Here is a 24,253-nt window from a genome sequence, read left to right on the forward strand (position 1 = left end):
AAGCTAAGCCATAACTCATCTGAGTAGGGAAGGCCACATTAAGAGCTGGCAGAGGCGACTGTCAGCTTTTCAGGCCTCCTTCCAGCAGCAGATGGGTGTCACTCACAGCATCACCCTCCCAGCAACTTACCCGCTGTGGAAACCGGCTTCAGAGCTGCTCCTCCAGCTGCTCAGGAGAACCAAGACCCTTCAGACCATCGTGGTGGGGACATCCCTGGAACAACACAAGGTTACTAGTGCCCAAAAGCAGCAGCTGAAAGCAAAGGGGAGGCTGTGAGGGCCCCCAGCCTGCTCAGACCCCCCGCCCTGCTCAGGGGCCGGGCAGGCAGCTCGGGGGTTGTGGGCAGCGACAGAGCCGGGTCACCCCTCCATCCCCTCTCTGCTCCCCGTTACCGGCCTCCCAGCGCCACCTAACGACACGGCGATCGGCGGTAGGGACCTTCAGGGGAAGCGGGACACATCCCGGCTCCCGCAGAGGATGGAGAGCGCTGGAGGGAGATGGGGAGGCAGCGGGACACCCGGCCAGGGCCTGGGGATGCAGGCGGCAGCAGAAGGGGGACCTGAAGGTACTGAATAGGGATTTACATAATCGTAATGATTCTGCCTCTGCCCACGAGGCTCAGTCCTCCATCCCTGCCCTTCGCTGACCTTGATCATCCCCTGGCTTTCCCGCAGCCCGGCATTAACCCTAGGGCCTGGGCCAAGTCCTGGGTCGAGCAAGGACACAGGGCTCAGCAAAGAAAGATGCTCCCCTTCATCTGTTGTCACAACCCAAAAACTACCCTGAAGCATCATCACCAGTTTGGGAACAGGCCTCTGACATGCTCAGCACCAGCCTGGTGGCCTGTACCACAGCTACAAAAGCACCCTGACATCAGCAGTCAAGGTGACGTGGAAGAAAACCCCGGGGAAGAGCCGGCTCCTCTCTGCCCCATACCTGCAGAGCTGATGCAGCCACAACCAGCCCTCCTCTGGCACGTTTCTGGCTGGGCCCTCTACCCAAACAGCGGCTCCACACCGCGACCACAACCCCCTCACCCCTGCATCCCCCCTTTCCAAAGAGCTGATTCGCCTCCGAACCCAGAGCTGATGTAATCTGCTGCTCAAGAGTTCAGCATTAGGACTGCATCAGCCTCCAGACGTAACCAGAGCCACATCACACAAGCAGCTGTTCCACAAAAGCTTTATTGCTCGTTTGCGTCCGAGTTCCCAGTATCACATTTCCTGAGTTTCTTAATGAGCTTGCAAATGAGATTTAAATAGAAAAGGAAAGGGGGGGAACAAAAAGAGAAAGGAAAGAGAGAAGCCACAGATCTTCCTTCTGTAAGGTGGGACCAGAGATGAGATGGGAGAATAGTGCCTGGTGGGGCAAGCCCTCTATCCTGGGAGAGGACTCGGCAGAGATGGAGGTTGAGCATAGACCTGAGGCAAACCCCAGCTGCACTGGTTCCATTTACCCTCTGCCCCCCAGTTTGTTTCCAACACGCAGCCACCACCAACTGTCACCGTTCACACAGGTCAGAGGAGTGGCTGGATCCTGCAGCTCACCCACAGGCAGCGTGAGGGGTTGGGGCAGCGTGGGTGGCAGGACAGCCAGGGGAGGGGGCTGCGCTGACGCAGCCGCTGCGCCACGGATAAAGAGGGGATTACAGCTCACAGCTTGTAATCTGGCTTAAAACCTGACACCGTCACCATAGTCAATTTGGGCTAAGAGAAGCATTTAATAAGCTTCAAAAGACACAGGTCAAAAAAACACCCCAAACAACCCACCAGTGAACGAAGTGAAAGGGCTCAAGGCACTGCCTGTGCCAGTCAGGGCTGGCAGGTACTAACCAACACAGGATCCCTCATGATCCAGAACAAGGCAATTACACGCTCGTTATCCCAATCCAACCCACGAGCCAGGATCCAGGCTCTGCTGGGGTTTAATCACAGGAGGCAGAAAGCAAATTAATGCCCTTGTCTGTCTGTTGAGAGCTCACAAGGAGCAAGAGGTCCCTCCCTGCACCGGAGGAGCTGCCTTGCCTTGGGACACGTCTCAGGAGACACGGCACTCGGCTGTCGGCTCCGAGATTAAGGCAGTCACAGACACAGAAGCCAGGCTCAAGCAGCAGGTCCAATCTGGCTTTTCCTGGAAGGGTTTATTTAAAAAACAATTATTGTTAAAAGAAGCCTGTTCAGGCACGAATGACAAGGCAAGGAAGCCACTTGGCTTGACGCTCAAAAGGGGAGGCAGCCAGACACATGGAGGTTTATCCATGGGACTGGCCAGGCCTCCTCGGAGGGCTCGTCTCCCCTCACCTGCCAGCCTGCTCATGCTCTTAGGACCCAACAGACAAGAGTCATCACAGCAGCAGCAGCCAGCTGCAGAGATGCAGGGCCAGCCAGCAGCCTCACAGGTTCTGAACCACTTCAGGAACCCAGAGCTCATTATTACTAGGGAGGTCCAAGTGTCACGCACCTCCTGGCAGTGGCCACCAGCCCCAGGCACAAGCCTTGTGGTCCTGAGCCCTGCCAGGAACCCACTGGCACTGCCCCAGGGCAGTACCAGCTGGACCAGTGCCACGTTCCCACTGCTGCTGCTTTAGTGATCGATCAACTGCAGCATCTCCTGAGGATCCACTATCTTCTCCCGGGGTTTGCCAGCAGCTTTGCCTCTTGCCACTTCAGCAGCATCGATCTTCTCCCAGTCTGAGAAGGACACAGGACGGACCCCTGGGGTGATAACAAGAGACAGGAGGGAGCAGTTAACCAAGTAAAACCAAGCTGAGCATCACCTCCCTGTTAGCAGGGAGCTGATGTCTGAGCCAATCCTGCCCTTTTCCAACACGGTGTCAGGCTTCAGCCTCATGAGGGAGCAATAAATTCTAACACCATGAGCAGAGGGAGGGCAGGTTCCAGTCGCCTCAGATCAGTCAGACCTCTGCAAGCTGTAACAACAGCCAGCATGGCATCACCTGGGGGGACATAACACTTCCAGTTCACTGTTGCACCTCAGACAGTCAAGAGGCAAAACACACAGGCTTTAATTGAATGCTTTGAAACACAGCAACAGCAAATTACTCTCCTGGGCATTATAATCTTTCCCCCAACTCATCTGAAAAGCTCACTATGAAAACCACTAGGTGAAAACTCACTAAGAAAACCACTCAGTCCAGGCAGCTGACAGTGACATTGCACCCCTGGTCTGTGCTGCTCTTCCTGGTCCCTCCCAGAAAGTGGTCGTTAAACTCAGCAATGACACAGAGTTTGAGGGAATTTAAGTCTCGTTCTGCCTGGGCTCTGGAGCATCAAAACAGCAGCACCCCACATTTCCACAGTTCAGACTCTGCTCCCCAAAGTGTCTCACAGAACTTGATGCCCTGGGATACTCAGAGCCAGGAGGAGTTTGGCTGCATGATAACTTTGTGCTGTTACAGCAGCTCACACCCCCCAGCACTGACCTCGCTCACGCAGGATGCTCCCCACGGCCCCAAATCCTTCTCTGGAGGTGGACACGTCCAGCACGCCCACCTGGAGATCCTCCAGCACAGACTGGGCAGTGTCAAAGCTGTCGTTCATGGTGGTGATGATCACACCTGTGGGTCCTCTCTTCACCCACCCACTGCAGTACAGACCTGCACAGGCACAGAGAGCAGCCAGGCTTGGCTCAGAACATGGCCATGGACTCTCCTGGCTTTAAGTCCCTGCCCTGTCCTGTCCTGGGGTGTCACATCAAGCTGTGAGGGGTGGAAGAATCCACCCCAAGGTGGACACAGAGCATGGCCCTTCAGCAGTGCTGTCACAGGGATTTGTGTAGCTGCAGGCTGGCACTAAGCAGCTGCAGGGGCTGTAGCACTTCAGTACCAGACTCCAAGTGCCAGTAAAACCACCAAAACCTTCAGATACCCCTAACACCAGCTGGGGACAGGCCAGGTCTTGCCACCTGAAAGAGGCACCTTGTTTCCTCCATTCCCACTCTCTGAGGCATGCAACCACCTTGTACCAGTGCCCCCAGTGAATGGCACTTCCCACTCCAAAGCCCCTAACCCACCAGCTGTTCCTGACATGTCCCACAAGTCCCCCTGCAGATACAGACCTGGGACACCCTCCACTCTGCCCGAGCTGTTGGGGATAATGCCTCGCTGGGTATCGAAGGGCACCGAGGGGTCCAGGGGCAAGCTCCGGTAGCCAATGCTGCTGAGCACCAGCCCGCACTCCAGCTCCTCCACATCTCCAGTGGGGATGGCTTTGGCAGAGTCACCTGAGCCCTGAGAGAGGGAGGAAGAAGCTGCTGACACCAGACAGTCACCAGATGCAGAGCAGCAGCCTCCTCTGGGCCCCTCCAGCATCCTTCATCCCTGGGTATTTGCCAACTGCAGTTCTGCAGCATGGAAAGGGCTCCTTTTAGGTGGAGAAAGGCTCTTGGTGGTGGTACCAAGCCCATTAGCAGCCACTCCAACCAGCCAGGGAACACAAAGCTGGGTTTGGGAGATTCCCATGGGCCACAGGGCACCCTGCCCCATCCCCAGCCCCCCAGCCCCTACCTCCAGGCGGGTCAGGGCCATGCGGATGCCCCTCGCCCGCCTCCCGTCAGCAGTGGGCAGCACCTCCTGGGGACTGCGCTGGAACTTCAGCCCCCACTCCCTGGGGGCTGCTGCCTGCACCTCCACAGTCTTCTCCCCAGGCTTCTCCAGGGCTGTTTTGATCATCAGCTCGGTCAGTCGCTTCCTGGGCCTGGGGGTATCTAGGAAGAAAGAGAGCTCTTCAGGACAGGAACCTCAGCAAAAGCCCCCTGGACTCGGCACAGAGTCAGGGCAGTCTCAGTGGTACAAGTGTCCCTCTGGTTTATCATGCTGATCGAGCCCAACACCTTTGAGATGACAAACTGCAAGTCAAAGCAACCAGGGGAGCTCCTGAGGCTGGAGGCCAGTGGGACACACAAATCAAAGGCTGTGACTCTGCTGTCTTGCTGGTGCTCGGGGGCAGCAGCCTGTGGAGAAGAGCAAGTCTCTGGACACCCCTGAACCTGGTGTTTTCTTTTCAGCTCTGCGGGAAGCTCTTAAATCAACAGGCTTGGGAATCTCTCCTGCAAGGTTCTCCCAGCCCTCCCCAATCTCCTGCCCTCATCACTCTGAGAGGAAGCATCACTCCCACGCAGCAAAGTGGAGAAAGGGGCTGTTGCCTTGTCTTTGTGGCCTCCTAGCACTCCAGGGACAAGCCACACCATGGCTACCTGGCTTTGACACGCCGCACACTCAGAGCAAGGCAAAGAGCTTCTCTGATATGCACTCTGAGCATCTCCAGATCACTCCTGGATGCTCATATGTCAAGGTGAGTCCCTGTCCAGAGGAGGATGGCACCTTTCCCTCACCTTTAATAGCATTTTCAAGGCCTGTGAAGTCAGCAGGGTTCAGGACAGGTTTGGCACCAGGCAGGTTTATCATCTCCCGCAGCTCCTGGGAATTGCAGGCAGGAAGATGTTACCTCCAGCACAGAGAGGCTGTCTGACAGCCCCATGCCAGGCCAGGAGCCAGCAAATGGATGCAGGAAGGAGGATGCCTGGGTTCCCCACCCATCCCAAGACCACCTCCCCCCAGCAGGGATGGGCAGCATGGGGTTTAACCCTGGGAAACACGGCTGCCCCCAGCACCCCCAGCCTTACCTTGATAGTGAAAGCAGCTTGGAGAGGTCCCCTCCTCCCAACCAGCCAGACACGCTTCACCTTGCTGCAGGCAAGAGCTGCCAGGGAGCTGTCAGTGATGTCTGTCTTCTGCAAGACAGAGACAGGAGAGTGGGACCAGGGCAGATCTGGAGGGAGCTGGGGGGAAGGCTCAGCCTCTGAAGGGGAAAAAAAATCAGCAGTAAAGTAGGCTGTGCAGGCAGAGAGCCTGGGAAAGGATGGGAAGGAGTCACCTCCCTTTGCACAGAGCTGTTTGCACAGCTGGTCCCTCATCACCCACTGCACTTTCTGAGCCAGCACATCTGAGATCACCTCAGGGGATCCACCCAGGCAGGTTAACCTTGGGGCTAAGGAAACAAAGCCATTTTGGGGTGCCTGCAGATGCTGTTGGGTGATTTCCCAGCTCAGGATACACAGACATTTGGGTGAAAGGCACTGCAAACCACAGCTCAAATCACTGCCTGCCCACTGCAGGCAGCTCCGAGCATCACCAGGGCTCAACCCACAGCTGGCACCTTGCAGCAGCTCCACAGAATCACCCAGGTTGGAAAAGACCCTTTAGATCATGAGTCCAACCACATCCTGACCCAGACTACCCCACCTCTAGATCATGTCCTTAAGGGCTTCATCCACATGCCATTTAAATCCCTCCAGGGATGGTGACTCCACCCCCTCCCTGGGCAGCCTGTCCCAAGCCTGACAGCCCTTTCAGTACAGAAATTCTTCCTGAATTCTTCCTCCATGCTCTGTTTGAATCGTGTGTGTGTGTATATCTAGGTCACAAGATGATATTTTCCAGAGAAGGTATGATGGGATGGACACCAAGTAACCAGGATAAACTATTCCACACCAATACCCTTAACAGGAGACTGCCTGCATCCCCTGGCACCCATTCCCAGCCCTGTGCCCTTCCCAGCACTGCTTCCCAGCACTGCTTCCCAGCTGGCTTCAGCCAGGAGCTGCCAGAGCCTCCAACTTTCTTTCTTTCTTTTAGATATTAATACAGGACTTTGACACACAGCTGGAATGAACCTCGTGGCAGTTCTCAGGGAGGGAGAGCCTTTGCTGCTAACATCTGGGGCAACAGCTGTATGGAGCAGGTGGTGCACACCAGCTCCCAGCTGTCTACAGGGGAGAGGGAGGAGAGGTTCACCAGCTTGGACCAGCAACCTGTGTGCCCAGTGCTGCTGGCAGGAATCAGGCTGCTGCCCTCAGCTACAGCAGAAATAAAAATCCCACTTGGAGAAGCTTCTAGGTCCTCCTTCATTTTGCATAGGAAAGGAATCACAGAACATCACAGGACATTAGGAGTTGGAAGGGACCTCAAAAGCTTATCTAGTCCAACCCCCCTGCCAGAGCAGGATCACCCAGACTAAATCACACAGGAACATATCCAGGTGGGTTTGAATGTCTCTAGAGATGGAGACCACATCCCCCTGGGCAGCCTGTCCCAGGGCTCCATCATCCTCACAGTGAAAAAGTTCCACCTTACATTCCCATGGAGCTTCCTCTGCTCCAGCTTGCACCCACTGCCCCTTGTCCTATTGCTGCCATCACTGAGAAGAGCCTCAGCTGGCCACTGAGGAGGCTCCATCCTCCTGACTCTCACCCTTTATGTATTTACAAACATTAATAAGGTCACCCCTCAGTCTTCTCCAAGCTAGAGAGGCCCAGCTCCATCAGCCCCTCCTCATAAGGAAGGGGTTCCAATCCCTTCCTCACCTTGGTGGTCCTGTGCTGGACTCTTTCAAGGAGTTCCATGTCCTTCTTAAACTGAGGGGCCCAGAACTGGGCACAGCATTCCAGGTGTGGTCTCACCAGGGCAGAGCAGAGGGGGAGAAGGACCTCTCTTGACCTACTAACCACCCCCCTTCTAATACACCCCAGGATGCCACTGGCCTTCTTAGCCACAAGGGCACTAGTGGCTCATGCTCATGGTCATCCTGCTGTCCACCAGGACTCATAGAATCACAGGGGTTGGAAGGGACCTGGAGAGATCATCGGGTCCAACCCCCAGGTCCCTCTCACCTACACCAAGAGGCCAGTCCCCAACCTATACTGGTACCTGGGGCTGTTCTTCCCCAGATGCCAGACCCTACATTTGCCCTTGTTTAATCTCATGAAACTTCTCCCCACCCAACTCTCCAGCCTGTCTCAGTCTATCCCTAAGGAAGGGACAAAGCTCAATAACCAACCTCTTAGGTACCTGCAGAGCAACCCCAAGAGCTCTGCAGCATCACTCAAGGCACAGCCGAGCCCGTGGATCGCTCCCCGTGCACTGTGAATCCACAGGATGAACACAAGGGGCAACAGCCTTCCCTAGGGAAAAATCCCACAGCCAACACAGCACCAGGGATTTCGGGTGGGAACCAGCACCCACCCTGCACAAAGCACCCTGGGGGGCCTCAGGGTGCCTCTGCAGCAGCGAGCACCCCACCACTCACCCGGAGGAGACTCAGTGGGGACAGGAGGATGCGGGCGACATCCAGAGCCACGTTGCCCTGACCCACGATCAGCGCTGTCTCACAGCTCAGGTCAGGCTTCAGCTGCAGAGAGAGAGAGAAAGACCCAGCTGGGAGTGAACCCACACACCCTCCATGACACCCGTGCTCCCACCACCCAAATTCCCTTCCAGCTCTCTTCTCCCCACCCACAGAAAAAGGCGATGAAGACAGGGGAAATTCCACATCAGCCTCCTCCCCGAGCAGACACAGGCACACAGCCACTCCAGGCACCCCAGCTGATCCCTCTCCCCCTTTTCCTGCAGTGGCATCTCTGGGAGCATGAGCTATTTCAGCCAAAAATCCTCCACAGGTCAGAGCAGAGCAACATCACCCCCCCCTAAGCTTCCCATCTGGCCTGGCCAAAACGTGCTGCCAACCCACAGAGCCAGCTAATCCGCTCTCACTGATGTGCAAATTGTTCACATTTCTACCATCTAAGAAGGATTTAACTGGTGCCTTCTAATCTTTTCCAATTGAGGGCCTTTCAGGACTTAATCTGGATCTGAACACCCTGCATTGGGATGCAGGATGGGGAGGAAGGGCAGGGAGCACAGCGTTGGGATGCAGGATAGGGAGGAAGAGCAGGGAGCACAGCGTTGGGATGCTGGATGGGGAGGAAGGGCAGGGAATACAGTGTTGGGGTGCAGGATAGGAAGGGCAGGGAGCACAGGGCTGTACTCACACCCTGGTTCTCAGGCAGCCCGTTGTACCAGCCTACAAACGCTCGGGCTGAATAAACACCGGCGAGGTTCTCTCCTGGGATCCCCAGGACCTGGTTGTCTTCAGCACCATAACTCTGAGGAGGGAACAAACACAGTCAGAGACATCACCACATGCAGGGTTTGACACCAAAACACTAATCTCCCTTTTCCAGCTGCTGCCAGGGACCCTGCATGGCTGCCAACCCTTCCCAAAGGCTGGGATACTCAGTGGAGGGGCTAAACACAGCCTGAGCACAGGGCTGTTATCCACCCCTGAGCCCCACAACCAAACCTGCCCTCCTTGGGCTAAGACAGAGGACCAAGCAGAGGGACAAATCCATGTCAGGCTGAAACAGGTATTTGCCATTACAAGGAAGAGATTCCTCAAGCACTGCCCCTCACAGTGGGGTTTCAGAGACCCCTCTCTGATGCCACACTCTAGCACCAGCTCTCTGCAAGGCTTCGGACAAGCCTCACAGCCCAAGCTGGGAAGAATTTACAAGGCACCCAGAAACACCTCACCCCAACCCTCTTCCCGAGCTGCCAGCCAGGGACTAAACCCAGCAGACCTCCCCCACCACTCCTGGGGAGCCAGGGCAGGCCTGGCAGGGTACCCACCAGCACCACGGCGTGGTAAGCCCGCCGCAGCTCCGCCAGCGCGACGTCCCTGCCCACGGTGACGTTCCCGTAGTAGGCGCAGCGCGGGGAGCGCGCAGTCTGCGTGAAGGCGTTGGTCACGTTCTGCAGAGAGCACACACAAGGGAGGGGGTTACATCCCAGCCAGGGCCAGGGCCAAGGGCTGCTGCTGACAGCAGGGCCCCGTTCCCGTCAGCCCCAGCCTTGAGATGCTTCTTCCCCTCTCTGGGTCAGTTATTCTGAGACTCTTATCTAACCAGAGCTGCAGATAACTCACGGGGAGATAAGCACTTGGCTCCCTCTCCCCTTTGTGGAAAAGAATCGCAGAATCACAAGGTTGGAAGAGACCTTTGAAGATCATTGAGTCCAACCGTTCCCATCCTAAGCTAAACCAGATCCCTGAGCACCTCATCTACCCTTTTTTAAACACATCCAGGGAAGGTGACTCAACCCCTCCCTGGGCAGCCTGTTCCAGCCCTGACAACTCCTTCAGGGAAGAACTTTTCCCTCCCATCTGCTCTGACCCTGCCCTGGGGCAGCTTGAGCCCATTGCCCCTTGTCCCATCTCCTGTCCCCTGGCTGAAGAGACCATCGCCCACCTCTCTGCACCCTCCTGGCAGGTAGTTGTAGGTGGGGAGAAGGTCTCCCCTCAGCCTCCTCTTCTCCAGGCTGAACACCCCCAGCTCCCTCAGCTGCTCCTCAGAGGATTTGCCCTCCAGCCCCTTCCCCAGCCTGGTTCCCTTCTCTGCACTCGCTCCAGGACCTCAATGTCCTTCTGATGGTGAGGAGCCCAAAACTGGACCCAGCACTCGAGGTGCAGCCTCCCCAGTGCCCAGTCCAGGGGCACAATTACGTCCCTAGAAGATCCCTCTTTTGCAGCTGCCTGGGGAGGACAGGACCCCTTCAATACCTGCATCCCTCTGAGTTAAACCCATTGTAGGGGAAAACTCCTTCCCAAAGGTGAAGCTTGTGAGGACACCCACCAAAACCCCCTTCCATCAAGGGTACTGCCTGACAGACACCCTCTGCCAGCCCTTCATCTCAACACCTCCTGAAACCCAGTCCATAAGGAGAGGACACAGTGCAGGATGACACCCAAAGGTTCTTCTTCTGAGCAATCAGGGCTACACAGTGAAACAACCTCTTCTCCCACTGGTGCCCTGGCTGGACTCAGCCTGGTAACAGGAGAGATACCTCTGTGCTGTGGACGCTGCCCCAAATCCACATCTGATGATCTCCAGGTGTTACATGGAGAAAACATCCCAAGGCATTGCTGTGCCTGGATCTCCTGTGTCCTCCCACTGCACCACCTCCACCCCAGCTCAAACACAGGTGATACCCATTGGTGGTACCACTTTACCATGAGGCAAAGGAAAAGGATTTCAAAGAGCTCCTTGGTTTAACCTCTTGTGCAATGCCTACAGCTCAACTCCACCACATCCTCCAGCAGATCTGTGTGCTCCCAGGCACCCAGAACATGTACAGACTGAGCAGAGGCAAACAGCCACTGCAGTGGGCATGCAAGAGCCTGCCAGGATAAAGGTACCTGGTACAAAGTAACCCACCTGTGCTCCTTGGGCACACTCCAGGCCAGGCTGACCAGAGCAGGGAGCAGCACTTCCCATCACAAGCCCCCAGTTTTGATCTGCTGTCCAGACACCCCAATGCCAGGTGTCTCATATCACCTGGCAGCAGCTTTTCTAGGTGTCAGGAGAGACAAGGAGGAGACTTGGACCTCTCCAGACCATGAAGCACAGCAACTACCCCACCTGCACCCACCACCACCCTGTCCAACCACACAGGCAAGGGGGGGACACCAGCACCAACCTTCACTTCGGGGTGGTCTGGGGCCACCCCAAAACGGACGAGCCCGAAGGGAACAGGCAGCTTCTCGTAGATATCCACTTGGGCCCCACCATGGTGCTGCAGGAGAAGGAACTCAGGGTTAAGGGATGAGGGCAGAAAGGCCACAGCAGCCCAGCAGCTGGGGAGAGACACATGTCACTCACCCACTGCTGAGGAAAACACAGAACAGGAGGAAAGGTTGCACCAAGAACCCCAAGTCAGAAGCAGCCTGATCCAGGCTCTGACACGTGCAGGATGGTGCTGTTACTGCCAGCTGAGAACATAAGGTGTAGCAGAGAACATGACCCCAGCCATCACCAAGTATGTCTCAGAAGGGGCTTCATCCTCCTACCATCCCACAGACCCTTTTCCATACTAAGCTGCTGGCTACCTGGTACCCAGAGGCTTGACAAAAGGGCCCCCACACTGGTTGGGAAGCACCCAGCACAGCACCCTGGGTGCTGGTGGACCTGCCAGGCTGTCTGCCAGCCCCTGGCAGAGGTGCCAGTGCCCTGAGATCCCCTCTGAGCTGAGTCACCTCAGGGCTGGAGCTTTAGACAGATGTTTGGCTGCAAGGCTTTCGTTACCTTGTGTTTGAAGCCAGCCTCCTCTCAGAAATAAGCAGCCCTGAAATTCCTCCCTGAGGCTCAGTGACAGCTATTTTCCAAAACATACCAGAGACAACACAGCACAGTCTAATGACAGGGTGAAGCTGCTGCAGCTCCAGTGGGTGCCAGCAGCCCAGTTCTGTGTTCAGGACTCACTTCCCAACAGAGACCTGCCTGCCCAAAGCCCTGATGTTTATGGACAGCGGGTAACAGGGTCGTTTGTGTGCCCAGGGGATGGGGAGGCAGGAAAGCAGGTCCTGCCCATTTCCCTGAACACAGGGTTAACATCACCCCTGATGGGTGACAACAGCTCTGAGTGAGGCAGGGCAGAGCCAGCTGGTCCCAGAGCAGGGCAGGGGTAGCAGTACCCACTGAAGGGGGCCAGGAGGACTCTGTAGAGTCAGGGCTGCCCCAAACAGCCCCCCCCAACACCACAGACCCACCCGGAGTGAGGCCGGGAGCCCACAGACCCGCTCCCCAAGCCCCGCAGTGCCAGGCAGCACGGAGATGCCACCTCCCTCGCTGGGCAGGTCCCTGCCCTCACCCCAACCCCCCGCCCCGGGTACCTTGAGGATGTGCTGGGCCGTGTAAAACCCCGCGGGCCCGCTGCCCACCACGCAGACCCGAGGAGCCGGGGCCGAGGAGGACAGCCACCGCCTGAGACCTGCGGGCACGAAGGCGGGAGAGGACGTGATGCTAGGCCAGGCCCGGCCGCGGCCCTTCCCTCCGGCCCAGCACCGACCCAGCGCGGCCCGGAGCCCCGCGCCGGCCATCGCACGCAGCCGGGCGGCGGAGGAAGGCCGGGCCTTATGTAGCCGTCCCGCCGAGCAGGCCCGGCCCCGAGGCCAAGGCTGGCTGACGGCCCCCGCGCTGGGCCGAGCCCGCGGCCTTGGCGCTCACGGCCGGGCCGGGGCGGAGCGGGACGCGCCGGAGGGGGTGCCGGATGCCGCGGACAAGGCCAGCGGGAGCGAGACAAGCCCCCGCCAGGCCCCACAGCCGGGGGGTCACCAGGGGCCGGGGCGCGGCGCAGCCCCCGGCCCCCTAGCACGGGCCCGCCAGGCGCGGGGCCCCGCAGCCGCCCGGGCCCACGGCCCCTGTTCCCCCGTTCCCGGCCCCCTCCGGGCCCAGGACCTCCGGCTCGCCCGGGACGCGATTACCCCGCCCCGGCTGCCCGTGGCGCGGCCGGGCCCCGTCCCGCCCCTCACCGCCCGCGCCGCCGCCGCCGCCCCTCCAGCACGGACCCATCCCGGCCGCCCCGCCTCGCCCCGCCCCTTCTCCCATCTGACCAATCGAGAGGCGGGAGATTGCTCCGTTTAGCATAACCCCGCCCCCTACAGCCCCGCCTGGCCCCGCCCCCGCTGTGACAGCCAATGGCGATGGGCCGTTGCTGACCGGAAGCCAGTCGTACCATAGAGAGGTAAGGAGGGAGAAGCCGTCTCCCGGCCGGCCGCGCCGCCGCTCTCGATGGTCAGGCCTCCGCGGTACCCGCCTGCCCGGGCCCCGTCGGCAGCATCCCCGCGGCCTTTTATCGCCGGGAGCCGGCAGCTGGCCCGGGTGGCCAGGAAGGGCCAGGGCATCCTGGCTTGTGTCAGACACAGCGTGGCCAGTAGGGCTGGGGAGGGGATTGTGCCCCCGGACTGGGCACTGGGGAGGCTGCACCTCGAGTGCTGGGTCCAGTTCTGGGCTCCTCAGCATCAGAAGGACACTGAGGTCCTGGAGCGAGTGCAGAGAAGGGAACCAGGCTGGGGAAGGGGCTGGAGGGCAAATCCTCTGAGGAGCAGCTGAGGGAGCTGAGGGTGTTCAGCCTGGAGGAGAGGAGGCTGAGGGGAGACCTTCTCACTGCCTACAACTACCTGAAGGGAGGGTGCAGAGAGGTGGGCGATGGTCTCTGCAGCCAGGGGACAGGAGATGGGACAAGGGGCAATGGGCTCAAGCTGCCCCAGGGCAGGGTCAGAGCAGATGTGAGGGAAAAGTTTTTCACCAAAAGGGTTATCAGGCACTGGAACAGGCTGCCCAGGGAGGGGCTGAGTCCCCATCCCTGGGTGTGTTTAACAGAGGGTAGATGAGGTGCTCAGGGATCTGGTTTAGCACAGGACAGGGACGGTTGGACTCGCTGATCTCAAAGATTCTTTTCCAACCCAGTGACTCTGTGAACTGCTGGGGTCTCTGGGGGAACAGCAAAACTCAGACTGATTGTAACCATCCCCTGGTGCAGCTGTCTGGTCCTCACAGGAGAAACCTGCAGCATCCCCCAGCAAAGGATAAAACATCAGTGCCAGAGGCAGCAAGTAAATGCTGCTGCCCAGCTCCTTCTCCAAGCTACTCCAAGGCCCCTGCTTTATTTCCTCCTCACTCCCCACCACTTGACTCATTTAAAATGTAACTACTCACACACCCTGTGCAGGAGCACCCCATCTTACTTCAGCTCTTGCGTAATGCACCAGGCAGGAAACTCATCTCAGCAGGCCCAGGAGATGCTTAAAGGTTGTACAGATGCCAGAGCATGTGGACAAGCACTAATGGGGCTTTCTGAAAGCAATTAAGACTAAGAGGAGTTCAGAGCTAGAAACTGATTTTAATAGGGGCCATAAACCCCCCCCACGCTCTCCTGCACGATCCTGAGCTGCAAAGACACGCTGAGAACAGCAGCTGGGCACCTGCCTCCACCTGCACCCGCTGCTGCAGGCTGGTTGTGGTGAGGAGGAGAACTTCCTACCCCCTTTAAGCCTGTGCCTGTGCTCTGAGGCCCCAGCCTCAGCACCACACAGCAGTTACCAGCCCCTTGCCCAGAGAGGGCTGGAGCAGGAGTCCCAAACAGCAGCACCACTATCACCCCCAAAGGGAGATGAGCTCTCACTTGCTGCGCTGCTCGAGGCAGAAAATCTGGGGGGGGTTCTCAGCACCAGCAACCTCCCTCCTCCCCCTTCACCTCGGCTGTGGCTTCCACTTGTGACAGGGACTAATCCATCCCCTACGAGCCATCCCTGGCTGCTGGCAGCCCTGGGAACACCCGCCTTTAGGTGGCAGCGCGTTAAGCAGCATCCCTGCAACCCAGCAGGTTGCAGTTGAGTTTTCCACCTGGAAACGTTTTGGGCCCCATCTCCTTGCTGCAGAGGAGGAGCAGAGGACACCTTGTGCCCACTCTGCCCCCTCGGAGCGGGGCTGTGGGTACCCAGCTGCTCCCAGTGCCGCTGTGTGCTCACCCCGCTCTCGCCGAGGTGGGAGCACCAGTAATTTGGCACGTTTAGCCCAATTTGGCTCTGATTCAATCAAGAAACTGACCATGGGGGGCAGAAGGGCAGCTCTGGGGATGGTCTCTGCCAGCCCCAAGCCCCACTGACCCTGGGAGCACTTGGGCTGTTTGGCTCAGCCACCCCCCAGCTTCTCCCCACCTACAGACCCAGCGTGACCAACATCAAAGGGCAAGAAATTGCCCTTTGGATCTTTCACAATGTTCCAGATCAATAAACCCACATGGGGCTGGCGACACAGTGATGCCACCAGCCCAGGTCATCAGCATTGCCCAGGCTCCAGTCCAGGAGAAACCAGCAGCTCCCTATTCCTGATGCTAAAGAGGACACAGTGGATGGATCCAGGGTCAGCTTCCCCCCCATGCTGGCTCTGCTACACAGGGACACACCATGGTCACCCTGGCCCCACATCACAGCAGACACACAGGGACACTCTCCAGTGGACCTGAGGACCTCCCCACACTTTGGTGGGGCACATGATGCTCACAGGGAGGGCAAACACCACAACCAACCAACCCTCACCCTGACACAGAGTGTCCCTGTGCCTTGGGATGCATTTGCAACATGGATCTTTATACACCCAGGAGTGGGGCTGTGGGGGTCTAGACAGCACACATCAGGGAGCAAAACCCCAGGCTGAGAGCAAAGCCTCACGAAGCCCAGAACCAACGCTGTATCCCATACTGGTCCCAGTTAGGCCAGTTGTCTTTGCTGCTGCCAGCTCCCCACTGTGACGCTGGGCTGGACTTTGTCAGTGGGGCTGGAGGACCAGAGTGCCATGGGAAAGCCAGGCAGGTCATCCTGGAAGGGGGTGGAACGAGCCACGTGAGCATCCTGCAGATAGCAGCAGCTCAGGGGGCTGAGTTCACCCTCCCCAACCAAGGGCAGTCTCCAGAGTGCTGGAGACCTGCCTGCTTCCAGCATGTCATTCTCACCCAGCTCAGGTCTGGAGTTACCCCCAGCACCCCAAAACAGATACCCCACATGGGGAAAGTGCCTCGGGCACCACAGGAAACCAGCATGACTCACTCCAGCAACAAGACCCCGGTGATAAAGAAGATGCACTTCCATGTGTTAAGGCTGAATTCGCCACATTATTGTTTCTAGAAGGGACTGATTTACCCCAAAGTCAGGCAAAGCGCAGGCAGCAGTGACACAGCCCCCTTCCCACGATCCACCCCTTTTTCCCTGAGCCCCTGACCACCTATTTGCAGCCCCTTCCTACAGATCCCAGCAGCTCTCAGCTGGGACCCTTCTGCAGATGCTCCAGACATGGTGCTGCATCCCCCGTGGTCCTGCTGTAGGGAGGCTGGGGGGCCCAGCCAGCAGATGGGGGTTTCTTCTCCTCAAGCGTGAAAGCAGAGTGGGTAAAACTAAGCTCTGGATGGGAATAACTCAGGGAGACCCCACACACACCCTGTTTTTCTGCCCCTGCCCAGCTCTCTTCCCACGGTGTCTCTGTGCTTCATTATCCAGCCAAAAGCAAGACATGGGGAGATGTTTCCTCCACCATGGTTCTGTGGAGGAGTGTGTCTGTGGAGCCCTGATCCTGCTGAAACCATCCCCTGCTGCAAGTGCCCCACGGGAAACAGCCCCCCCCCCCCAAATCCCAGGGCCACATCCTCACTGGATGCCCACCAGCTCCGTTATGGGGGGAGCGTGGACCATCAGCTCCTCGTATCTCTGCAGGAAGAGCCGGAGCCTGGAGGTGTAGGTGTCCTCGTTGTATGGCAGCTTCTTCTGCTTCAGGTACTGGGAGACGATGGGTTTGATCTGTGAAGGCAAAGGCAGGGTGATCTCTGTCCTGGAGTTTGTACAAGGGGCATCACCCAGGCAGGTGAGGTGCTCAGGGATCTGGTTTAGCACAGGGCAGGAAGGGTTGGGCTCAGTGATCTTAAAGGTCTTTTCCAACCCAATGACTCTGTGGTCCTGTGAAAAGTCCCCTCCCACGTGCCCAAAACAAGGCTGGAGACAGCAGCACCAGCTGCACCTTCGCCATGAAAATGAAGAGGAAGGTGGTTGGTTTCTGACTGCAGCACCGCTGGGAATTTCCCCCAGTAAAAAGGCCTGTGCAGGGCTCAGGGCTGGGAGAGGTGCCCTGATCAGGCCTTTAACAAGGGCTGGCCATGCACGCTCATCACTTGCGCCCATCGTTATCCCCACGTGCCTGCACAGCCGGCTGGGTGGCAGGGCTGGGAGGCTGCAACCAGCTTAATTACCCCTTCCTGCAACACACCTTTGTGGAAGCAGGTTCTACAGCCCCCCTGAGCTCAAGCAAAGGGCACGACCTGGAACCCACTGGTGCTCCTTGCTCCCTCTATTACTGCTACTTCTTCCCCTCCCCGATTTCAGGCTGAAAAGAAGCGCATGGCATTAAGCAAGTGGAGATCCTGCGCTGAAGGGCAGCTCATAAACCTGCCTGGGGATCCTCAGGAGCTGGGATGGGGCTGGGAGCCCATGTTCTGAACACACCCCACACCTCAGAGCAACAAGTAAGGGCACGACCGAAATTACAGGGAGGCTTGTCCAGCCAGCAGCTGAACTGCACCGCAGATTGCACGGCACTGGAGGAGAATCAGGAGGATCCCAGACTGCTGGGAGGCTGTTCCAGGCTGGAATTGGGACCAGGGGAAGGAGCAAGGGGTGGAAACATGGGAGAAAGAGGCGTGGGTGTGGAGGGAGGCTGGCTAGGGGCTCTTGTAAAGCAGTGGGAGGTCTCACACTGGGGAAGCAGCACAGCGTGGCAGGGAGAGGAGGGGGCTTGCAGCGGTGTGGTGGGATGGTCTCGTCACCGTGTCACCTCCCCAACACTCTCACCTGGCTCTGTGGGGCTTTCTCACCTTCAGGCACATGTTGTCAGAGAGGCTGGGGAAGAGGTGATGCTCCACGTGGCAGCTGATGAGCGAGTGGCCGAAGGCCCAGTCGAGCAGGGCGTTGCGGGGCAGGTTCAGGACCCCCAGGCTCATCAGGTGGATCCGCTTGGGCTTCCGATCGGCCGCGAACATGGGAAGGCCGATGTGCTGCAGGAGAGGGAGGTGGAGACCCCATAGCACCTGCTACCTGACCCCCCCCCCACACACAGCCCCTTCCCAGCAGAGCAACCCACGTCTCTGGCCTCATGAGGGCATGCAGACATCAGGCAGGCTGAGCTGCTTTTTGGGGTTTGGCTGATGGCCCAGCACTGGGTTTGTCCCTAAAGTCACTCCATTCTGTGCTCATCTCTGCACGTCACGAGGAGCACCCAGGCTCTGTCCCCAGCACACCCACACTGTGCCACCAGCCTCTCTCCACCCCAGGACCTGCAGTACCAACTGCACATACATGTGCACACTCACCAGCCCCCCGCCCTGCAGCCACCGCAGAGGACACCCCATCCCATCCCATCCCATCCCATCCCATCCCATCCCATCCCCCTCCAACCCTTTGCATCCATCTGCCCCAGTGTTCTCCCACCACTGTCCACCCCAGCACCACCAGCCTGACCTCCCCACGATGACATTGGCAGGAGGGAGGGGACAACTGAGGCTGCTCGCCTTAAGATGACACAAGCTCCACAAGCCATGTCACCGGTGCTGGGTAGTGGCTGTCCTGTCTCCAGCACCATCGGGACATCTCAGAGCTTCAGGTCTCTACCTGGAATATGTTGACGTGGATGTAGGGATGGGCCAGGAGGGACCGTGTGAGCAGCATGCAGAGCAGGGCAGACCACACTGACTGGAAGCCTGAGACGTGGAGCAGCAGCCAGTAATGGCAGTAAAGACCCAGAAACATGCAGCAGAGGGTCCGGAGAGCTGCTTTCCACTCCACGTTCCTCAGCAAATCTGTGCAAGGAAGAAGAGGCAGCACATGAGAGAGCTCCTGGCTCTTCTTCCTTGCACCTCTTCTCCCCACCGCCGGCTGCCCGGCACACTGAGAACCTTAAAGCCCAGCCCACCCCATTTTTCATCTCCCTCTCCCCATCCTCCAGGTTGGTCTGAATCCCCCATCCCTGCTGATCTGCTGCTTTTTGAGGCTGGAGCCTGTCCCCCAACCCTCCCCTGCCCCAGCTGTGCATCACCAAGCAGGGGTTTGGCTGCATCTTCATGTCTTCCAACTTGCCAAGTCACAGCCTGTGCTTCTGGCATTGCCCAGAGCTGTGTGCTCAGCCCAACGGGCCAGGCTTCCTCAGCCTCTTACTGGTTTGTAGGATCTTCTCTCCCACTGCTTCCTGGCACAGTTACTGCCCTCCAGACACTGCCTCATCTGCCTGAGCTCCTTGTGTCCCACCCCCTGTAGACCCCCACACCTCCACCTTGCAATACCACTACGCTGCTCTGACCGACCTGTGAGACACCAAACCCTGCTCTGGCCAAGGGTCTGAATCAAAGGAGAGTAAATCTGGGGGTCTTCATGATGGCTTTTGCCAACACTAGACCCAACATAGGAAGAAGAGTTTCTGAGCACCAGCAGAAAGGAGGGATGCAGCATGACCTGCCTTCACTGCAGCCCTGTGTCATGCCATGGGCTGGCGTTAATGTGATGCCTCCAAATGAAGTAGGACCCTTTGATGGGGCGAGACCTGGACAATAACGAGCTCACCACACCTAGCACCCCATCCCAGGGTGGTTGGGACACATACCAAGAGCAACCAGAGGGGTTATGATGGGCACTGCGAGAGGTGCGATGAACATGTAGACGTAGCGGTTCAGGAAAGGAAGCTTCCAGGTGCTGGAGTCCCCCATGCCAATGACATTGGTGTAGCCATGGTGGATCTTCACGTGGTTGTAGGTGGCCTGCTCGACTGTGAAAGCTGAGCAAAGCTGGGTGGGAAGAGAAAGGAGAGGTGATGCCACGGCCTGCAGAGCCAGGGTTGGGCACCACCTGGCTTGGCCTCATGGGTTGGGTACCCCAGGGAGATGTTCTGTACCCAGGGGGATGCATCATACCCCAGGGAGATGATCTGCTCCCAACAGGCGCCCAGCCCATCTGGACATGAACTTCTTAGAGTTAAGCACTGGAAACCATTCCCACTGTTCCCCACAATACGCTGTCCTGCTCAGCAGTCCTGTGGCAAAGGGGACCAACACAAACTCCCCACAGTCCAGCACATCCCAGGGGCTACCCCCAGCCCTCACCCCGCTGACTCCAGGCAAAGCCCTATGAGCAGGGATGTTCCTGGGGCTCCCTGCTGCTGCACTGCTTTTCATTTAACTCTCCTGCATGTGGATCTGGAAGGTTTGGGATCTGTCTTGTTCCCCAGTGCCTGTTTCTGAAGGGCTTGGGGTACCAGCAAAGTGCTGATAGGGCTTTTGGAGGGGGGGGGGGCTGCCACCTGAATCCCCAGCCCCGCTCACCTCAATGAAGAAGATGGCCCACACTTTGCCCCAGGACTTGGACTCAGTCAAGGCGTTGTGGCTGGCCAGGTGGCTGCCCTTCACGGTCAGGGCGTGATGCACCACGCCAAGGGTGAGGACACCCACCAGGAAAGGGATGGCCTGGGCTGACCGCAGGCACAGGAACCCTGTGGAGAAACACGTGCTGCAGCCTTCTCGCCCCTGAGCCAGACCGGAGGTGTTGCTACACCCAAACAAGCTGGCCACTGCCCTAAACCTGTTTTTCAGAGGTAGTTATGGGTGTTTAAACCGACTGAGCTCGGAAGGTTCCCTCTGCACCACCCTGGCCCAGCTGGATCAGCCACACTCACCATCGTGCAGAAGGTTTGGCTGGTTCCAGCCACGACGGCACCAGGCACTGTGGGTGCCAGGTCCCACCCCACAGCCCTGGCTGGGACCTCACTGGTGACAAACATGACCCCAGTAGGGTTTCAGCATCCCCAGGAGTTCAAAAGCAAAGGAAGGTACCAGCCACAGCTTTCCAACCATGCTGCTGTGTCCCCTTGTACCTGCCACAGCCAGAGACATTGTCACCAGAACCACCGGAGTTTCCCTGCCCCATGGTGGGACATGAATGGGATGTGCTGCTCCCTGCCTTGTGCCCACCTTCCCAGGGCACTGTCCCTCTACCCCAGGCTGTCCCCAGGGTGCCCCCACCCCAGACTGCAGGTTTGCAGTGGGGTCAGGGTGCCTGTGGGATGAAGGGGTTACTATGGCTTCGGTCCAGCCTTAATGGGCTTCCAGCACAAAGCAGTACCAGAAGTGCAAAAGACACAGGACCCCCCTGGGGACCCTCCAACTGCAGTTTTGGGGAGGGGGAAGGCTGAGCCGGGTTACCTGCGGGGAGCAGGAGGAAGCTGCAGGCGAGGATGCTGATGTCCACCCCGTGCCGTTCCCACCAGCTGCTGCTCTTCACCACCTTCTGCACCAGCTCGGAGAGCTCAGCCATCAGGGCTTCCTCACACCTCCCCGGCTCCTGCCCCGCTCGCTGCAGAGCTCCCCCAGGGGTCACATCTTCATCACCCGGCGCTGTCCCCAGCTCCCAGCCCTCTGCCGTCGCTTCTGTCCTGCTGTCGTTGGGCACTGGCGTCCCCTGGAGCAGGGGGTCCCCTGTCCCTCTGAGCAGGGGGGTGCTGCTGACTTTGCCATTGACCTGCCGTCCCCTCTGCTTCACCGGCTCCCCGTCCTCCAGCGGCATCTCCCTGCCGAGCAGAGGCCACACAGTGTGTAGCACCCACCCAGGAGCACCCGCAGCACCCCAAACCACCGCAGAAGGGCTTCCCAGCTCCCACCGAAGGACACGGGAAGGGCAAGGATGGGAGAAATATAAACAACCCAAGGAGAATGTGGAGACAGCCCCAGAGCCACCCAGCCTCCCACCCCGGGGGGGACACCCCAGCCACCACCCAGCCTCCACAGCCCCCTACTCACACCAGCCCCGGCGTGGCGGCTCTCCTGGCGTCTCAGGGCAGGCGGCCAGCCCGTGCGGCACCGCACACCGGTGCTGTGCAGCAACGATTTGGAGAAGGGAGGAGCAGGGGAGGATGAGGAGGGGGGGTGGGGGGGGAAGGGAAGGAGGGCAAATGCAGATTAGCAACGGCAATAACCCGCCTCGGCGGCCCATTTCGGGGAGCAGCCGTGGCGGCGGGGCCGTGGGGAGGGCACTCGGCCGGAGGCACGGGGAGGCCAGGGCAGCGGAGGAGGGAAGGCGTGGAAAAAAGATGGAGAGAGGCAGTGGAAACGCTGGAGCCGAAGGAGCCGAGTGCCAGAAATAGCCCTGAGAAACCCAAGCGGGGCGCTGAGGGTGGGGATAGGGTTTCGCTTCTGCCGGGGAGCGGGAGCAAGTGTTGCCTGTCCCGGGAGGGGGATGTTTTTGGGGAGAAAAACATCCTTTTTCACGGCAGGGAGCGGGGGTGGGAAGGAGGGGACAGTGCACGGCTGCGCAGCTGCCTGCTTGTCTGCCTGCCCAAACTGCTGCAGAACTGCTTGGCACCCTCCCCTGTGCTGGGGAGGGGACAGCGAGCCCCCGGGGGCACCTGCGAGGGACTGGGTCACCCCAAATCTGTGCCACGTGGCCCCTCCTCTCTTCTGGGCTGTTTTAAGGAATTCTGTAAGGATTTTCTCCCTTTTCCATCACTGCCTCTTAACTGATCACTCAGACACACCACAGGCAACCCAAAAACTTCAGGGATGCCTGTGCACAGACTAGGACCTCTCGAGCCCCCTTTCTTCATGGAGGAAGGCTAAAAGCTGTAGTGCTGGATTTCTTCTTGCTTTGTTATTTCACAGAATCACAGAGTTGTGGGGATGTGGAACAGGCTGCCCAGGGAGGGGGCTGGGTCACCGACCCTGGATGTGTTTAGCAGACAGGTAGATGAGGTGCTCAGGGATCTGGTTTAGCATAGGAGAGGAACGGTTGGACTTGATCTTAAAGGTCTTTTCCAACCCAGTGACTCTGTGATTCTTCTTGCTTCATTCATTCACCAAAATCCAGATCAGCTCAATTGATGCCCTTGATGAACGAACACGGACACCCAGTGACTCCCTAGCCAAGGCTGGTTTGCTATACCCAGCACTGTGGCACCCCAGCCCCAAACTGGGGCAGGCTCAGCACCTCCAGTAGCAGCACATGGCAGGGAAGCAAACCTTGCCCCCAAGGTGTGCCAGGCCCCAGGGGCTCATCATCACACCCTTGAAAATATACCAGTAAGAACTGAAAAAAATCCACCTCTGCTGCACAAGGGGCAGAGCCAAGGGTGTGTTAGGGCCCTGCTGGGGTTTGCTTTCAGCTGTAAGAGCTTGTGTTATGAAAGATCATTTCCAGAGCCAGGGCACTGCCAAGCTACAGCAGCATCCAAAGCCCAGCAAGCTGCAGGTCAGTGATTCATTCTGATAGGCAGTGTGGCTTGCATCACCCACTCCTTAGCAAGGGAAGCCCACAGCTGGGAGAGCACCCATGGGTGCCACCAGGTCAGGGGGAGGTGGGTGTCAGACCCAAAGGGTGCATTGGGAAGGGTTGCTGGGTCTGCTCCTGAATGATGCCTACGTTACCTTCATGGCACCTAGGATGTCACTACGAGGGATGGTGGCAGCACGGTGACAAAGCCCTGCTCTGAAGGCGCCGGGCTGCTGTTCAGTGGAGCCAAAGGCGAGTGCTGGTGGAGCTGCCATCGTGCAGAATGGGGCAGAGCTGGTTCTGTGGTGGCACCTCAGGAGGGGGAGATCAGCCCCATGTCCAAGCCCAACATGAGCCATCAGGATCCCACTGCAGCCAGCAGCGAGCTGTGCACAGCTCGCTGCTGGCTGCAGTGGGATCCTGATGGCTCATGTTGGCAGGTGCAGGGCATCACTCAGTCCCATGCCATTGCTGGGACCAGAGACCACCTGGAAGAAAATAAGAAACCATGAGTTGAAAACCATGTGGGTGAGGATGTTTTGGCTTCTGAGGGAAAGAGTCCAACCCATAGGAGCCTCTTCCTTCACGCTGCAGCAAAGGGGGTGGTCACGATGCTCATGGGAGGTGATGCTCATGGGAGAGCAGCAGCCATAAGGAGAGCCTGCAACACGCTAAGTAAGGTCACCAGGTTGGGGATTGGAGCCCTAAATCTGCATCCTTGCTGCCCTGCAGAGCTTTCTTTTCAAAAGAAACTTTTAAACCCCAATTTGCATCTGAT

At 58.3% G+C, this 24,253-nt stretch overlaps 2 protein-coding genes across 4 annotated transcripts; both read right to left on the minus strand.

Annotated features, from left to right (window-relative positions):
* Positions 1-1,176: 1,176 nt before the first annotated feature.
* FDXR (ferredoxin reductase) lies at positions 1,177-13,033 on the minus strand. 3 transcript variants are annotated; one of them, XR_014617765.1, is made up of 12 exons: positions 12,523-13,033; positions 11,331-11,426; positions 9,486-9,608; positions 8,849-8,962; positions 8,107-8,208; positions 5,645-5,752; positions 5,354-5,438; positions 4,527-4,726; positions 4,079-4,250; positions 3,444-3,617; positions 2,026-2,715; positions 1,177-1,915 (listed from the first exon to the last, which is right to left on the minus strand). XR_014617765.1 is itself a non-coding variant. In XM_084273540.1 (11 exons), the coding sequence occupies exons 1-11, from the start codon at positions 12,727-12,729 to the stop codon at positions 2,585-2,587; spliced, it is 1,449 nt and encodes a 482-aa protein (XP_084129666.1). In that variant the 5' UTR covers positions 12,730-13,033; the 3' UTR covers positions 1,177-2,584. The 3 variants fall into 3 exon arrangements, 2 of the variants coding, with proteins under 2 accessions (XP_084129666.1, XP_084129665.1); XM_084273540.1 differs by having other exon boundaries at positions 1,177-2,715; positions 4,590-4,726; XM_084273539.1 differs by having other exon boundaries at positions 1,177-2,715.
* Positions 13,034-16,380: 3,347 nt separating this feature from the next.
* On the minus strand, positions 16,381-22,069 carry FADS6 (fatty acid desaturase 6). The gene is made up of 7 exons (XM_084273481.1): positions 22,011-22,069; positions 21,417-21,781; positions 20,541-20,707; positions 19,826-20,006; positions 18,841-19,028; positions 18,048-18,227; positions 16,381-16,980 (listed from the first exon to the last, which is right to left on the minus strand). The coding sequence occupies exons 2-7, from the start codon at positions 21,775-21,777 to the stop codon at positions 16,831-16,833; spliced, it is 1,227 nt and encodes a 408-aa protein (XP_084129607.1). The 5' UTR covers positions 21,778-21,781; positions 22,011-22,069; the 3' UTR covers positions 16,381-16,830.
* Between the last annotated feature and the right edge of the window lie 2,184 nt (positions 22,070-24,253).

The sequence above is a fragment of the Gallinula chloropus genome, assembly GCF_964237585.1.
Source record: "Gallinula chloropus genome assembly, chromosome: 20".
Lineage (NCBI taxonomy): Eukaryota > Metazoa > Chordata > Aves > Gruiformes > Rallidae > Gallinula > Gallinula chloropus.